Genomic DNA, 18540 nt, shown 5'->3' with positions numbered 1-18540 from the left:
AATGTGGCTACCCAGGATTCTAAATTGCCTACCACAATTTTAAGAATTTTGTCCTCGCAACCAGCTCAAATAATGGCACAGTAGTGGGTCCTGTCACAATCTACCTTTTCAATCAGAACAGAATGAAAAAACCATGAAGCAATTGGATATTTTCAACCAATTCCAACCTAAAACAAAGACCAAGTGTCAAAGTTCCTGTTAATTACTTCCAATGAGGTTTTTCCATTCTCAACAACTTGCATTTTTCTACAACCTTTAACATAGTAAAACATCTCAAGGTGCTTCACAAGTGTGTTAACAAACAAAATTAGACACTGAGCCACAAGAGAAGATATTAGGGCAGGTGACCAAAAGCTTGGTCAAAGAGGTAGGTTTTAAGGAGCGTCTTAAAAGGAGGAGAGGTAGAGAAGGGGAGAAATTTAGGGAGAGAATTCCAGAGCTTCAGGCCTTGGCAGCTGAAGGCACGGCCAACAATGGTGCAGCGATGAAAATCAAGGATGCGCAAGAGGCTACAATTGGAGCAGCAGAGATCATGGAGGGTTGCAGGGCCAGAGGAGGTTACAGACATAGGGAGGGGCGGGGCCAAGAAGGGATTTGAAAACAACGATGGGAATTTTTTAATCGAGGCGTTGCCAGACCAGGAGTCAATGTAGGTCAGTGAGCACAAGGGTGATGGATGAACGGAACTTGGTGCGAGTTTGGATATGGGCAGCAGAGTTTTTGATGAACTCAAGTTTACAGAAGGCGCAAGGTGGGAGGCCAACCAGGAGAGCATTGGAATAGTCAAGTCTAGAGGCAACAAGTGCATGAATGAGGGTTTCAGCAGCTGATGAGCTGAGGCTGGGGCAAAGACTGGCGATGTTATGAAGGTGGAAGTAGGCAGTCTTGGTGATGGAAAAAACATGGAGTCGGGAGCTCGGGTCAGGGTCAAAAAGGACGCCAAGGTTGCAAATAGTCTGGTTCAGCCAGAGACAGTGGCCAAAGAGAGGTTTGAAGTCGGTGGCTAGGGAACGGAGTTTGTGGTGGAGACTGAAGACGATGACTTTGGTCTTCCCAATATTAAATTGGAGGAACTTTCTGCACATCCATTACTGGATGGCAGACAAGCGGCGTGACAAATCAGAGGCAGTGGAGGGGTCGAGCTGCATGTCATCAGTGTACATTTGGAACCTGACATTGTGTTTTTGGACGATGTCGCCGAGGGGCAGCACATAGATGAGTAATGGAAGAGGGCCAAGGGTAGATAATTGAAGGACTCCAGAGGTAGCTGTGCGGGAGCAGGAAGAGAAGTCATTGCAACAACAACTTATATTTATATACTGCCTTTAACGTAATTTTTTGAGGATGTACAGGAAACTTTCTGGTATCCAGCACTGACAGGACCGAGCTGGTGCCGTCCCATCAAAACTGCCGTAGAAACCAGCGCTAATGTTAAAAGATACGGAGCTTCTGAGCTCCGTGTGAAGCAACAAACCCTGTTGCTTAGCTTCAAAACAGTCGGCTGCAGCTTGCAAGCATCTCTGTAACTAAGCAACAGCTTCAGCTAGACCTTGCAGAGCCTGACTGGTGAAAAAAAGCAACGAAAAGAAAAAAAACTTATCTGAACCGACTCCTGAATTTTGCCGGTGGATAGAGCTTTCCGGACATTTAACCTCCGGATAAACGAACGTTTCCTGTAACTGGTAAAATAGATAAGGGAGAACCAGTGGATGTGGTGTATTTGGACTTTCAGAAGGCTTTCGATAAGGTCCCGCATAAGAGATTAGCGTGTAAAGTTAAGGCACATGGGATTCGGGGCAAGGTATTGATTTGGATAGAGAACTGGTTGGCAGACAGAAAGCAAAGAGTTGGAATAAACGGGTCTTTTTCCGAGTGGCAGGCAGTGACTAGTGGGGTACTGCAGCGATCGGTCCTTGGACCCCAGCTATTTTCACAATATATATTAATGATCTAGACAAGGGAACTAGATGTAATATCTCCAAACTTGCTGACGACACAAAGCTGGGTGGGCATGTGTGCTGTGAGGAGGATGCCGAGAAACTCCAGGATGATTTGGACAGGTTGGGTGATTGGGCAAAAGCATGGCAGATGCAATATAATGTGGATAAATGTGAGGTTATCCACTTTGGTGGCAAAAACAGGAAGGCAGATTATTATCTGAATGGCAATAGATTGGGAAAAGGGGAAGTGCAATGAGACCTGGGTGTCCTTGTGCACCAGTCGCTGAAGGTAAGCATGCAGGTGCAGCAGGCGGTTAAGAAGGCAAATGGCATGTTGGCCTTCGTAGTGAGAGGGTTTGAGTACAGGAACAAGGATGTCTTGCTGCAGTTGTACAGGGCCTTGGTGAGACCACATCTTGAGTATTGTGTGCAGTTTTGGTCGCCTTATCTGAGGAAGGATGTTCTTGCCATGGAAGGAGTTCAGCGAAGATTCACCAGGCTGATACCTGGGATGGCAGGAATGACGTATGAGGAGAGATTGGGTCGACTGGGCTTGTACTCGCTGGAGTTTAGAAGAATGAGAGGGGATCTCATTGAAACTTATAAAATTCTGACAGGACTGGACAGACTAGATGCAGGAAGGATGTTCCCGATGGTCAGGGAGTCCAGAAGCAGGGGTCACTGTCTAAGGATAAGGGGTAGGCCATTTAGGACAGAAATGAGGAGGAATTTCTTCACCCAGAGAGTGGTGAACCTGTGGAATTCTCTACCACAGAAGGCAGTCGAGGCCAATACATTAAATATATTCAAGAAGGAGTTGGATATATTTCTTAAGGCTAAAGGGATCAAGGGGTATGGGGAGAAAGCAGGGACCGGGTACTGAATTTGGATGATCAGCCATGATCGCATTGAATGGCGGAGCAGGCTCGAGGGGCCAAATAGCCTACTCCTGCTCCTATCTTCTATGTTTCTATGTAATAACACTCCTGTGAAGTGCCTTGGGACGTTTTATCAAAAAAAAAACAATATTTGACACTGAGCCATATAAGGAGATGTTACGGCAGATGACCAAAAGCTTGCTCAAAGAGGTAGGTTTTAAGGAGCGTCTTAAAGGAAGAAAGAGAAGTGGAGAGGTTTAAGGAGGGAATTGCAGAGCTTAGGCCCTAGGTAGCTGAAGGCACGACCGCCAATGGTGGAGCATTTAAAATCGGGGATGTTCAAAAGGCCAGAATAGGTGGAGCGCAGAGGTCTAGAGGAGATTACAGAGATAAGGAGGGGCGAGGCCATGGAGAGATTTGAAAACATGGATGAGAATTTTTAAATCGAGGCGTTGCTTAACTAGGAGCCAGTGCAGGTCAGCAAGCACAGGAGAGATGTGTGAGCAGGACTTAGTACAAGTTTGCACACAGGCGGCAGAGTTTTGGATGACTTCAAATTTATGGAGGGTAGAACTCGGGAGGCCAGCCAGGAGTGCATTGGAATAGTGAAGTCTGGAGGTGATAAAGGCATGGGTGAGGGTTTCAGCAGCAGATAAGTTGAGGTAAGGGCGGAGATGGGCGATATTACGAAGGTGGAAATTGGCAGTCTTCGAGATAAAACAGATATGAGGCAGGAAGTTCAATTCATGATCAAATATGACACCAAGGTTGCGAGCAGACTTGGTCAGCCTTAGACAGTTGCCGGAGAGAGAGATTGAATCAGTGGAAAGCGAATGGAGTTTATGGCGTGAACCGAAGACAATGGCAGTCTTCGATATTTAATTGGAGGAAATTTCTATTCATCCAGTGCTGGATATCGGACAAGCAGGCCAACAGTGTAGACACAGTGGCGGGTTCAAGGGGGGGGGGGTAGAGGAGAGGTAGAGCTGGGTATCATCAGCATCCATGTGAAAACTCACGTTGTGTTGCCGGATGAGTCACCGAGGGGCAGCATGTAGATGAGAAATAGGAGGGGGCCAAAGATAGATCATTGGGGGACACCAGAGGTGACAGTGCAGGATCAGGAAGAGAAGCCATTGCAGGTGATTCTGTGGTTAGCGCTGGGAAGATAGGACTGAAACCAGGCGAGTGCAGTCTCATCCAGTTGGACGATGGTGGTGTTAGGGTGAAAATTATATAGCTTAAAGCAGCAACATAAAGAGTTAAAGGATGTATTGTAAGAAGTGAACTTGTAAATAAGAAACAATGGCACAAGACAAAACAAACTCAGCTTAAGACGGGGCAGGAATTAACTGTTTGTGTCTGCTCCCATTAAAACCATTGTGCTTGACATTATTGTTGGAACGGTTATTGAATGTGGGAAACACTAAATATTTCACAATTATTCAGTGGTGCAGCCTTCTGCAAACTATTTGCTGGAAGCCCTTTGGATGTATTAATGTAATTCGACTATTCTATAATGCAAAGTAGATTAATCAAAATTGTGTGTATTGATGAGTTACAGTAATTGGTAGCTGCAAAACTGCCCATTTTGTAATTAACTATTAAAAAACCGCCCAAAGTTCTAGAAGGTTCCATATCATCCCTGTGAGGACAGGGGAGTTGTTGCTGGGGGAGCGTGATTGGTTGAAGACACCCGTGTGTAATATTTTGCTATAATGTATAAAAGAAGTTTCAATACCTTGTTGCTGGGGGAACATGATTGGGTCGACATGCAGCTGAGCTGAGCTGGCAGAGCCCTACGCCCTCCTCCCTCTCAATGCCAAATTTGTTCAAGTATATCACAATCCCCCTGCCTGATTTCTATGCCTACATTGTCCTTCTCCATAGTGAACACAGATGCAAAATATTCACTTAAAACCTCACCCACATCTTCCGGCTCTACACACAGATTGCCACTTTGGTCCCGAATGGGCCCTACTCTTTCCCTGGTAATCCTCTTGCCCTTAATATACTTATAAAACACTTTGGGATTTTCCTTTATTTTGCCCGCCAGTGTTTTTTCGTGCCCCCTCTTCGCTCTCCTAATTTTTTTCTTTCAGTACCCCCCTGTACTTTCTATACTCCTCTAGGGCTTCCACTGTTTTTAGTCCTTTGTATCTGCCAAAAGTCTCCCTTTTTTCCTGATCCATTCTTGTATATCCCTGGACTTGTTGGTCCCACCCTTGACCTTTACGGGAACATGTTGGCATTGTACTCTATTTCCTTTCTGAAAGACTCCCACTGCTCTGATGTGGATTTTCCTACAAGTAGCTGATCCCAGTCCACTTTGGCCAGATCCTGCCTTATCATATTCAAATCGGCCTTCCCCCAATTTAGAACCTTTATTTCCGGTCTATCTTTGTCCTTTTCCATGACTACCTTAAATCTCACCGAATTATGGTCACTGTCACCAAAATGCTCTCCTACTGACACTTCTACCACTTGCCCGGCTATATTCCCTAGAATTAGGTCCAGTACCGCCCCCTCTCTTGTAGGACTTTCTACATGCTAGCTCAAAAAGCTCTCCTGGATGCACTTTAAGAATTCCACACCCTCTGAGCCTTTCACACTCTGACTATCCCAGTTAATATTGGGGAAGTTGAAATCCCCGACTATTATTACCATTATTTCTACACTTCTCTGAGATTTGCTTACATATCTGTTTCTCTATCTCCCCGACTGTTTGGGGGCCTGCAGTACACTCCCAGCAAAGTGCTTGCCCCCTTTCTGTTTGTAAGTTCTACCCATATGGCCTCATTAGAGGAACCTGCTAAGATATCATCCCTCCTTACAGCAGTAATTGACTCCTTGATTAATATTGCGACACCCCCTCCTCTTTTACACCCCCCTCTGTCTTGCCTGAAGATTCTATACCCCGGAATATTGAGCTGCCAGGCCTGCCCCTCCCTCAACCATGTCTCTGTGATAGCAACAATATCATACTCCCATGTGTTCATCAACACCTTCAATTCATCTGCCTTACTCGCATGACTCCTTGCATTAAAATAAATGCCATCCAGCATTGCCGTACTCCCTTGTGCCGTTACATAATTGCTCTGCCTTCCAGGCTGACTTGTTTTTTCCTCTATATTTGGCTGTGCATCACCCCCTACTATAGCTCCACTCCGTATCCCATCCCCCTGCCAAATTAGTTTAAACCCTGTCAACAGTACTCGCAAACCTCCCCAGAAGGATGTTGGCCCGGTTCCGGTTCAGGTGCAACCCGTCCGACTTGTACAGGTCCCACCTTCCCCAGAAGCAGACCCAGTGATCCAGGAAACTAAAGCCCTCCCTCCTGCACCAACTCTTTAGCCACGCATTCATCTGCTCTATCCGCCTATTCCTATACTCACTAGCACGTGGCACCGGGAGTAATCCAGAGATTACAACCTTTGAGGTCCTGCTTTTTAATCTGCTACCTAGCTCCCCAAAATTCTTGTTGCAGCACCTCATCCCTCTTTCACCTATGTTGTTGGTACCAGTGTGAACCACGATCTCTGACTGTTCGCCCTCCCCCTTCAGAATGCCCTGCAGCCATTCAGTGACATCCTTGACCCTGGCACCAGGGAGGCAACATACCATCCTGGAGTCACGTCTGCAGCCACAGAAACGTCTATCTGTTCCCCTTACGATAGAATCCCCTATCACTATTGCTCTCCCACTCTTTTTCCTCCTCTCCTGTGCAGCTGAGCCACTCGTAGTGCCACGGACTTGGCTCTTGCTGCATTCCCCTGAGAAACCATCTCCTCCAGCAGTATCCAAAACGGAAAATCTGTTGGAGGGGGAGATGGACCCAGGGGACTCCTGCACTACCTTCCTAGTTCTTTGACTCTCTCTGGCGGTCACCCATTCCCTGTCTGCCTGTGCACTCTTTACCTGCGGTGTGGCCACCTCGTTAAACGTGCTATCCCCGAAGATCTCAGCTTCGCGGATGCTCCACAGTGACTCCAGCCACAGTTCCAAAACTCGGATTGAGTAGCTGCAGCTGGAGACACTTCTTGCACGTGTTCGCCCTGGACACTGAAAGTGTCCCTAACTTCCCACATGGCACAGGAGGAGCACTCTACGCTGCCGAGCTGCCCTGCCATGTCCTACCCTGACAATATGAGCTTTGAAAGGGCAAATGGGGGAGAACAGAGAGAAACTAGAGAAATATGCAAATTTAGGGTTAAGGCAGGGGGAAAACAGAGAAGAAGGCCCAGTATGTTAGGGGAAGGGAGGGAAGTAGCAGAGGCAGTTGAATGTATGTTGTCAATCTTTCTAACAAAGAAGCCCATATTGATGGAGGTGAGGGAGGAGGAGGCATGGGAGGGTAGTTTCAGAAGTGAAGAGAAGCTTGGTGTTATTTTTGCCATCCTGGATGATCTTAGAATAATGGGCAGTTTTAGTGATGGAGAGCACTACCCAGTAGTGCTTTATATGATCTAGTCAAATCTGGTGATGGCTGCTTAGACCAGTTGTCCACCAAAGACTTTCAAGTCTGCATCCCTTAGACAAGAGTGGAGATGAGGTGTATACCGGGGGAACGACTCGGGTGAGAGTGTAATGATTTTAATGGGGTCAGGGCATCAAAGATGGTGGAGAGGGTGTGATTTAGTAAGTCAGCAGCTGCAGAGAGGTCATAGAGAATAATAGGCCATAGAGAATAATAGGCCAAAGGTTAGGTAGTTGAGAATTAGAAAGTGCAGTGATAAGGGACTTGAGCTAGTTTTTTCCCCAGGGCAGATATGAAAAGAAGTGGGTTTAGGAGGGGGAAGGGGAATATGGGTAGAGAGGGATTAAGGAAACTGTCAGAGATTGCCTTATCGGTGATGGTTACAGAGGGGATAGCGAAGTCACATGAGATAATGAGATAGGAATGGTACCAGTTGAGGCAGTATTACCCAACTGGACAACAGAGGAGAGGTGTTGGAGGAGGAGGGTGTGGGCAACCATATCAAAGGCTGCAGACTGGTCAAGAAGGATGAGAAGGGATAGCTTACCACAATCACAGTAACATAGAATGTCATTTTTGACACTGATAAGGGCTGTTTCAGTGCTGTGGCAGGGGTGGAAACCTGATTGGAGGGGTTCCAACATGGAGTTCATCACAGAATCACAGAAACCCCACAGTGCAGATAGAGGCCATTTCGGCCCATCGAGCCTGCACCGACACATATCCCACCCGATCCCCGTAACCCCTACACCAACACATGTCCCACCCTATCCCTGTAACCCCACATATTTAATCCCCCTAACACTAAGGGTCAATTTATCATAGCCAATCAACCTAACCCGCACATCTTTGGACTGTGGGAGGAAACCGGAGCACCCGGAGAAAACCCACGCAAACACGTGTTGTAGCAAGTGTAGCATCTTTTGACAAAATGATGGATATGGAACTCACCTATCGGCCTCTAAATCTTCTGTCCCCTCATCCTGTTTGTACTTATTTCTCTTTCTAACATGAGGGACAATGCTCTTCTTTGCAAACTGTCGATCATGAGGTGTTGGATCTTGTGCTGACACAATATCTTCAATGTCTTCCACTAATGAATCACAAGCAGCCGGCATGATCTATAAAAAAAACCCTGAATAATTCCATTATAAATTTTAAACATTAAATGCTAATTTTCTTGGACATTACTTTTATACACAGATTTGTTATGTGTAGGCAGTAATCTAGAATATTAAAAAGATACCACTTTTTAATATAAATGCTCATTATCATTAACTTCAAATCAATTGCTGGTATCTTTTGGTTAAGAAAGCTAAAACTCTAGATAATTGAGGGAACATTACACTGTAGGTATTTGCTTCAGCTCACACATTAAGCAGCAGTATTTTTGTCAGTAAGGCCCGAATAATATTCACCTCACTGTTTTTGAGTCTTCTCTAGGTGAATTTATCTGTGATTATGAATTCTTAATACTTCAAGGCAACTTTGTAGTAACTGAACATCGTAACATGCAGTGACCACTGAGACACGCAGAAAAAAACTGCAGCCTTGAAACCGGCACAAGAAGAACCACAGAACTGATTCCTTGTGTCAAACAAGTGAGTTATGGGGAAAGGCTGTATGAAATGGGTTACACAGCCTTGCAATCAACTTGGGCGTCAGCTGCGGCTCAGCTGGTAGCACTCTTGCCTCGGAGTCATCTCTGTAACCTCCTCCAGCCCTACAACCCTCCGAGATCACTGCGCTCCTCCAATTCTGGCCTCTTGCGCATCCCTGACTTCCTTTGCCCTACCATTGGCGGCGGTGCCTTCACCTGCCTCGGTGATCTAAGCTCTGGAATTCCCTCCCTCAGCCTTTCTGCTTCTATACCACTCACTCCTCCTTTAAGTCATTCCTTAAAACCTACCCAAGCTTTTGGTCACCTGTCCTAATATCTCATTTAGTGGCTCAGTGTCAAATTTTGTTTGATAACGTACCTGTGAAGCACCTTGGGACGTGTCACTATGTTAAAGGCGCTATATAAATGCAAATTGTTGTTGCTGTTATGGGTTCAAATCCCACTCCAGATACTTGAGCACATCATCTAGGCTGACACTCCATTGCAACACCGAGGGAGAGCTGCACTACCTGGGATGCCGGTTTTCTGAGACGTTAAACAGAGGCCTAGTCTGTCCTCTCCGATGGGCATAAAAGATCCAATGACACTATTTCAAAGAGCGGAGTGTCAATATTTATCCCTCAACCAACATCCATATGATGTCGTCATTACCTCATTGCTGTTTGTGGGACTTTGCTGTGTGCAAATTGACTGCCACGTTTCCTACATAACATTAACTACACTTCAATAGTACTTAATTGGCTGTAAAGCACTTTGGGACATAGTGATGTTGGGAAAGGCGCTATATAAACGCAAGTCCTTTCTATTGTAAGGATTAAGAGGGGATATTAAGGAAGTATACCAGTGAAAACTTATAAAAAGAAAAATCTGGAACACTATTTGAGTAGACGTGTTCCAGATTTACTTTTTCTATCCAGAGAACAGATGTAGTGAGCACAGGTTCAAACCCGCAAGAGGCAAACAAACTGGAACCACACTGGATGCAGTGCTGAGGCTGCATAGCTTCCCGCGCCACTGCCAAGTGTGCGATGTGCAACTTGGTGGTTTCAAGTGCGACTGCGGGGCTCCTTAATCAACAGGTTAAGTGAAGACATCGGCCGCAAACACCTCCATCCACCAAAGGAGAGACCGCCTCCCCCCCGCGGGTTATCAACTCGGGAGGCAGCGGCGCTTGTGATTTAAATAAGTCTCACACAGACAACTTTTTTTTGAAAGAAGAAATGTCACTTGCTCTCTCTCTGTCTGTCTGTGGGAATATTAAACACGACCCCAACCCTCTCTCCTCACCCCTCAGCCCTCAGCTCCCGTCACCTAAATTAATGGACAGGACACCCAGCCACAGCCTGCTATCAATTATTAAAGGCAGCCAATTAGCCCTGAAGCGCGCACCAAGGTTTGAAAAGTAACGGTCGGTCTAACGCCCCACACGAGCCCCAGCTCCTCACCGAGTCTCGCGCCTCTTACCTCGAGCTTGCTTGCTGCGGGTTTCACTCTCACTATCTCGAGCTCCGACTGCGCTGCGCCATCACGCACCGACCTCTGACCCCTGCGCCACACTGTTGTTTGACGCACACGCTCTCGGACGGCAACCCGCTCGGAACACACGCGGCACGCCAGCGTGAAAATCCAAACGCGACAGACCCGGTTGTTGATCTACGGGAATCCAGCGGGACTGCTGAAGCGCAGTAATGACGGTTGGCGCCCCCCACCCCACTCTCATGATTATTTTTTTTAGGCACAAAATAATGAAGTGCGTGCAGATCTATTATGCCCTTTTCTAATAATGAAACATAACTTTGTTTAAAATTACCACAGCCCTTCTTCATAATTTCACTTCCACTATTAGTTCTGGACAAACTTACAATCCACAATTCCACATCAAATAAGTGAAGGACTCTGCCCCAAACATTTGCCCATTTTTAACCTAACCAATTGCATATTTCCAGCATTTTCTGGATTTTTTTTGTTTCGGATTTCCATTTTTTTTTAAATGTAAATCTTAATTGCAATTTACAAACAAATCGTGCTTTTAACCACACTTCTACTTCAAAACTGTTGTGTATGTGCCTTTAAGAGAAGAACTGATTCTATACTGCAGTACTGGCAGTGACCACCCCTGTATATAAAGCCATAGCAGGCTTCTGTATTTCAGTCTTGAATTACTTCCTGTTCAGTAAATACCTGTTTTATTGTTCTCCTGCAGTCTGAGTATTATTGATCCTCGGACACTACAAAAACCATGGTTAAAAACACAACACAAGCTTGTGCACCAGTCGCTGAAGGTAAGCATGCAGGTGGTTAAGAAGGCAAATGGTATGTTGGCCTTCATAGCGAGAGGACTCGAGTACAGGAACAAGGATGTCTTGCTGCAGTTGTACAGGGCCTTGGTGAGACCACACCTTGAGTATTGTGTGCAGTTTTAGTCACCTTATCTGAGGAAGGATGTTCTTGCCATGGAGAGAGTGCAGCGAAGATTCACCAAACTGATACCTGGGATGGCAGGAATGACGTATGAGGAGAGATTGGGTCTGTTAGATCCGTGTATTTTTGATGTAGTGTGTCCTTCAATAACTAGACACGAGACTGCAGGAACAATCAACAGGTATTTACTGGATGAGGGTTACTCTAAAACTAAATGTACGGATCCCTACTCAGGCTTTATATACAGGTGTGGTCACTGCCGGTACTATACAGTATACAGGAGCTGTAAAAAGTAGTTCTCCCCTTAAAGGTACATACACTACAATTCCTCCCCTTTTAGATTGACAGTACCATAACATTCATTTAACAATTAACACTTTTAACATGCACATTAACTGAAAATAGTCCATTTATAAATTCAGTCTTTGGGGCGGCTTCCTGATCCTTTCTGGATAGCGCCTTTCCTGAGTGTCTTGTTCTTGGTGCGGAGGCCCCCTGTCGTCAGTTGGTTCATCAGCTTCCGATGCTACTGTTTCTGGGGTAGATGCTACCTGTACGTCGGGTTCATCACTAGGTGCGCGAGACATGGGGTTGACTCGTTCCTGTGACTCTAGGATCTGGTCGACATGGCGTCTCACAATGTTCTCCCCAACATCCACTGTGTACATTAGTGGCCCCTGCCGTGTGCATATCGTTCCTGGTTGCCATTTCTCTGTTCGGTAGTCGCGGGCCAAGACTGGCTGCCCTACATTGAAGCTCCTTGTCGGCTTCTCATTGATGTGCTGGAATTGCTTATTCTCAACATCTCTTCGTACATTTGGTCTGAGCAAATCCAGACGAGATCTCAACCTTCGGTTAAAGAACATCATGGCCGGGGTCTGGTTGGTGACTGCATGTGTCGCATTTCTGTAGGCTAACAGGAAATTGTCCACCTTATGCTGCAGTGGAATGTCGTCATCGCACATAGCCCTTATTGCTTTCTTAAAGGTTTGTACGAACCTCTCAGCCAATCCATTTGTGGCTGGATGATACGGGGCGGATGTGTAATGCCTTACCCCATTCCTTTTCATGAATCTTCGAAACTCTTCGGACACAAACTGTGGTCCGTTATCAGAGCAAATCTGCTCTGGCAAGCCGTTCCTGGCAAATATGGTCCGTAGGACTGCAATAGTTTTCTCCGTGGTGGTGGACGACATTTTGATCACCTCAGGCCATTTCGAGTGCGCATCCACGGCTATTAGAAACATTGAGTCCATGAATGGACCAGCAAAATCAATATGCACCCGTTGCCACGGAGATGAGGGCCACTCCCATGGGTGTAGAGGGGTATGTGGTGGTGCATTTTGGACCTTCTGGCATCCTGAGCAGCTTTTTGTCAGGTCCTCGATTTGCTGATCAATCCCCGGCCACCACACATAAGCCCTAGCAAGGCTTTTCATTTTTACCCCTCCCAGATGGCCTTCGTGAAGCTCATTGAGCACTCTCTCCCTTAACTTGGATGGAATTACCACTCGGGATCCACACATCAAGGTCCCCTGGCATACTGACAGCTGTTCTCTTCTGGATGAGAATGCTGGCAACAGTGAGTCGCCATGTGTTGGCCATCCCTTCACCGTCAAGTCATATACCCGAGACAGTGTCGGGTCATTTCGGGTCTCCTCTATATCAGCGTTAGTTACTGGCAAGCGTTCAATTATAGTCGAATGAAATATTTCGACAGGGTCCACTGCTGGTGCTTCCTCCGCAGTAGGCAGTGGCAGGCGTGATAGCCCATCAGCGTTTCCATGCTGTTTCGTGCCCTTATACTCGATTTCATATTGGTTCGCCCCTAGAAAAAGCGACCATCTTTGTAGCCGTTGTGCACACCCTTCTTTGGATTAAAGATGGAGACAAGTGGTTGGTGGTCCGTCAGCAAGGTGAACTTCTGCCCGTGCAGATAGTGGTTGAACTTTTTCACTCCCCCCACTAGGCCGAGGGCCTCCCTGTCAATCTGGGCGTAGTTACGCTCGGCTGAGGTTAGTGACCGAGACGCAAAGGCTACCGGCCTCTCCGAGCCGTCCGGGAACTTGTGCAACAGCACCGCTCCAATGCCATAGGGTGATGCATCACACGCCAACCGAATTGGTAGTGCTGGGTTGAAATGAGCCCACACCTCTTTTGATGTGATCAATTCTTTGCACTTCTGGAAAGCTCGTTTACATTCGTCATTCCACTTCCATGGTACCCCCGTTTGCAGTAGGGTGTTCAGTGGGAGTAGTACTGTAGACAAATTCGGCAAGAACTTATGGTAGTAGTTCACCAGCCCGAGGAACGACCTCAGTTGTGACACATTTTCCGGTGCTGGAGCCTTGACTACTGCCTCAATCTTTTCAGGGGACTTATGTAACCCCTCCATCAATAACGTGGTCACAATACGAGATCTGCTTCTGGAAAAACTCGCATTTGTGGCGATTTGCTCGGAGCCCATATTCCTTCAATCTAGTGAGCACCTGCTCCAGGTTGGCAAGGTGAGCACTGTCATTTTCGCCCATGACCATGATGTCGTCCAAATAACACTGGGTCCCTGGAATCCCTTGTAGGACTTGATCCATTGCCCTTTGTCAAATAGCCGGAGCTGATGCTACCCCAAACACCAGCCGGTTGTATTGGTAGAGACCTTTATGAGTGTTGATCGTGAGGTACTGTTTCGAGGCTTCTTCTACCTCCATTTGCAGGTACGCCTGGGCCAGATCAATCTTAGTGAAGCATTTCCCTCCAGATAGCGAGGCGAAAATATCTTCAATCCGCGGAAGTGGATATTGTACCGTGTGAAGGACTGGGTTCACTGTCACCTTAAAGTCCCCACAGATGCGAACTTTCTTTGGTTCCCCAGGCGTATTACTCAACGACCTCTTCATTACAGGAACGATGGGTGTGGCCCACTCGCTCCAGTCCACTTTGGACAGTACTCCTGAACGTTCCAAACCTTCCAGCTCTGCTTCGACGGCTGGGCGGATCGCATAAGGCATCGGTCTGGCCTTAAAAAACTTTGGGCTTGCATTTTCCTCTATTTTGATCGTCGCTGTTATGCCTTTTAGTGTTCCAAGTCCCTCCTGGAACACTTCTTGTGCGTCAGTTAGCATTTTTGACAGTCGTCCAGGTGTGGCGTCGTCATCCTTTTTGGCATCAACAGTCAGTGCTTGTATGGAATGCCAATCTAGCTGTATCTTCCGGATCCATTCATGTCCTAGTAATGGTGGTCCTCCATCTGGCAATACATATAGGTCCATTTTTGGTGTTTCCTTACCGTTATATACAACGTTCACCCTTATTTTTCCTTTGGGGTAGACTTTTTGCCCCGTGTACGTCTTCAAGACAATCTCTGTATCTCTCAAGGGTATATGTGAGAATAGCCGCTTGTAGTCCCTTCGGTTTATGACTGTTAGGGCTGATCCTGTGTCCAATTCCATTTTCATTTGGACTCCAGCTATCTTGAGCGTGACCCAGATAGTTTGATGATCCTCCGTTTTGATCACCTTATGTAGTTTCAGACAACCCAGCTCCTTGCTTCCGGAGTCTGTATCACTTTTCTGTTCGTCTGAACTACTCTCCGTCACCTTATGTACCTTCTTGTACTTCTCCTGTGGAGATTTCTTGCTGCTGGTTTTCTTTCCCGACCTGCAGACTCTTGCTATGTGTGCTACTTTTCCACACTGTCTGCACACTTTGTCCTTAAACCAGCAATCATTATGGTCGTGTGTTGTTCTGCCGCAGCGATAACACTTCACTGTTCCGTATGACATTTCATTTGTGCCATATTCTTGTGGTCTCTGTTGTATCTCTGCAGCACCCCGTGCGGCTGCTTCGTGTGATACTGCCATGCTGAAAGCCTTTTCCAGCGTAAGGTCCTTTTCAGATAAAAGTCGTTTCTGGGTTCCTTCACTTTGAAGCCCACACACAAACTTGTCCCTTAAGGTATCTGCCAGTCCCGCTCCAAACTGGCAGTGTTTCGATAGCTTACGCAGTTCCGTTAAATACTCAGCATTACTTTCATCTTTATGCTGGTTCCTTTTGTGAAACTTAAATCTTTCTGCTATCAACAGCGGTGTGGGGTTTAAGTGGTTCTGTAGGATTGACACTATGTTTCCAAAATCCTTGTCCACTGGCTTCTCTGGGGTTACTGGGTTTCGCAGTAAGCCATACGTTTTTGCACCCATGGAATTCAACAATACCAGCGCTTTCCTCTCATCTGGCACTTCATTCGCCTTGCAGTCCACTTCTATGCGTTCGACATATGTCGTCCAATCTTCGACTTCATTGTCGAATGCTGTGATACTGCCACTCTTCGGCATCCCTGGGTGTGGTTAGACTGGCTCAAAATGGCATTTTCCCGCTCTTCCCTTCTTCTCCGCTGCGGCTCAAAATGGCGTTTTCCCGCGCTCTCCCTTCTACTCCGCTGCGGCTCAAAATGGCGTTTTCCCGCGCTCTCCCTTCTTCTCCGCTGCGGCTGCTCGGCCCTTGAACACCGGCTGCGCTCTGCGCGTTTCCCTTTCTTCCCCGCTGACGCTGCTCGTCCCTTGAACACCGGCTGCGCTCTGCGCATTTTCTTTCGCGCCTCTCTCTCTTCTCCCGTCGACACCGTTCGGTCCTGAACACTGGCTGCGCCCTGTGCGCTCCACCCTCTCTCTTCTCCCGTCGACGCCGTTCGGCCTTTTCTGAGCCATCGGTCGGCTCTAGCCGCCGCTGTCCGGGAAGGGTCTGCGCCGTACCTGTTGCCAGCCCGTTTCGCTGGACCACCGTGACTGGAGAACCAAGCCCAGCTCTCAACAGCCTCTCCTGCGATGCTCAATCTCTGCTGGATGACTGGGCGGTTGCTCGTGGTCGACGCCCATGCTTCTGGCCTCAACTTTCTTCCACTGTTCTCCAGGAGCGAATCCCTGGGAGGTAATGCAGAGTTGCAGGTAGGTTCGAATCTGCCTCGTCGCCACTGTTAGATCCGTGTATTTTTGATGTAGTGTGTCCTTCAATAACTAGACACGAGACTGCAGGAACAATGAACAGGTATTTACTGGATGAGGGTTACTCTAAAACTAAACGTACAGATCCCTACTCAGGGTTTATATACAGGTGTGGTCACTGTCGGTACTACAGTATACAGGAGCTGTAAAAAGTAGTTCTCCCCTTAAAGGTACATACACTACAGGGTCGATTGGGCTTATACTCACTGGAGTTTAGAAGAATGAGAGGGGATCTCATTGAAACTTATAAAATTCTAACAGGACTAGACAGACCAGATGCAGGAAGGATGTTCCCGATGGCGGGGGAGTCCAGCACCAGGGGTCACAGTCTAAGGATAAGGGGTAAGCCATTTAGGACTGAGATGAGGAGGAATTTCTTCACCCAGAGAGTGGTGAACCTGTGGAATTCTCTACCACAGAAGGCAGTTGAGGCCAATTCATTAAATATATTCAAGGAGTTTGATATATTTCTTAAGGCTAAAGGGATATGGGGAGAAAGCAGGGACAGGGTACTGAATTTGGATGATCAGCCATGATCTCATTAAATGGCAGAACAGGCTCGAGGGGCCGAATGGCCTACTGCTCCTATCTTCTATGTTTCTATATGTGCAGTTGACCCAAATCCCAACTTTTCCCTTTGGTACCTTCTGTACATGTTTTCTTCTATATTCACGTGTGCCAAGACAGCAAGGAAAAAAAGTGTTAATTAAATTGTTTTGATCTTTTGATTTTCAAACTGCAATATTTATAATTTGTTCTCTCAGGTTCTTCTCCCAGTCTCTTTCATTTGTTGTGTGTTTTCTGACTTTTATTTCTTCCTGTTGTTCTGCGTTTATTTTCTGTTACTTTTCTTCCTTTCTGCTGCTGCAGTTGTCTTCAGTGTCTTCTCTGTGACCTCAGACTTCCTTCTTCTAACTGGTCAGATCTTCACTCCAATTCAGGGATGGAGTGAGTCAAAGCCAATTAAACCAGAAATAAATTCTTGCACTGATCTCACTTTTCCTGAGAGTTCTATACTGCTGATTTGTGGAAAACCTCCACTCTTCCAAGTGAGACCTCATCTGATACTACATGAGGTGAAGCATAAAAGCCCTCCATTGTTCTCCAGCCACAGAAATAGGTTATTTTGATTCACTGGGAATGACAATAGTTTTATTTAAAAAAAACCTTAAATGTACACCACTTTAACAGATAGAGGCTCCATACATTTAAATATAAGCCCATGATTTGTGTCATCAATGTTACTCCCAATGCCAAGGTGCACACTTGTTTTGTGTGAAGGTCCACTCGCACCTTCTCCTCCTTTGAGCATCTCACCTTGTTCCACCCCTCTCACCTCTTTTAAAATCCTCTTTCTCTACTGCTCAACTAAGCACTGCACTGAGTTTCTTGTTGTACAGGGCAGTCCCGTGCAATAAGGTTTTAAGTCGGTCCACGGCCTCCCACGCCGCCTGCCTTTTCTGCGGCCTGGAGTAATCTGTGTTCCACGTTTATATGGAGTGTGAGAGGTTGCAGCCCCTCTTCCATTATTTGAAGGGGCTGCTCCTCGATTTTTAGCTGCACTTCAGTCCCACGCTCCTGATCTTTGGTCACCTGGTGCGGAGGGGAGCGAGCAGATCGGGGGACCTCCTCGTAGGACCGCTCCTGGGCCTGGCCAAAGTGGCCATCAACTAGTCCAGGCAGCGGGCAGTCATTCAGCCCGACTGCCTGCCTCTTTTCCGCGGTCACTTTCATGCCCAGGTGGTCCTGGAGATGGAATACGCGGTGTCCGCCGGCGCAATCGAAGCCTTCTGCAACTGGTGAGCACCGTCGGGACTAGAGTGCATTGTCACCACCGGGAACCAAATTTTAATTTAAGTTTCCTTTAATGTTTATTTGTTAATTTACAATTTATTTGTTTATTGTTCGTACCAGAAAGAGTACACTGAGTTTTTCACCGAGATACCTTCAATGCTTTCCTCCCTCAGCCCCTGCACCAAGCTACTTCTCATCCTTGGTGATGTCAACCTCCATCTCAACTTATGCTCTCTCTCTGGAGTTCACTGCTCTCCAATCCTCTCCCTCCATATAAACTCTGACCCATATTCACAGCCACCCCCTCCACCTTGTTATCTCAAGTGACCTCTCCAGTTCCATTGTGTCAATCACAGCCAGATCAAGCAAATGGCACTAACCATTTGCCATTACCATTGGAGTCAATTACAAA

General features: G+C 46.8%; 1 protein-coding gene across 1 annotated transcript in view; it reads right to left on the bottom strand.

Annotated features, from left to right (window-relative positions):
• Positions 1–10556, bottom strand: part of LOC147117711 (threonylcarbamoyladenosine tRNA methylthiotransferase-like) — a 414417-nt gene extending 403861 nt beyond the window's left edge. Inside the window, exons 1-2 of the mRNA XM_085988929.1 lie at positions 10381–10556; positions 8247–8416 (exon numbers count right to left, since the gene is read on the bottom strand). Of these exons, the coding sequence (XP_085845055.1) occupies positions 8247–8413 (167 nt within the window). The 5' untranslated portion in view covers positions 8414–8416; positions 10381–10556. The remainder of the gene's footprint in view (positions 1–8246; positions 8417–10380) is intronic.
• Between the last annotated feature and the right edge of the window lie 7984 nt (positions 10557–18540).

This window comes from Somniosus microcephalus, chromosome 5 (genome assembly GCF_052327205.1).
Source record: "Somniosus microcephalus isolate GS21.2 chromosome 5, FLI_Smic_1.0, whole genome shotgun sequence".
Taxonomy (NCBI): Eukaryota; Metazoa; Chordata; class Chondrichthyes; order Squaliformes; family Somniosidae; genus Somniosus; species Somniosus microcephalus.
Note: the sequence above shows the minus strand (reverse complement) of the source record. Positions and strands in the feature narration are given on the sequence as shown.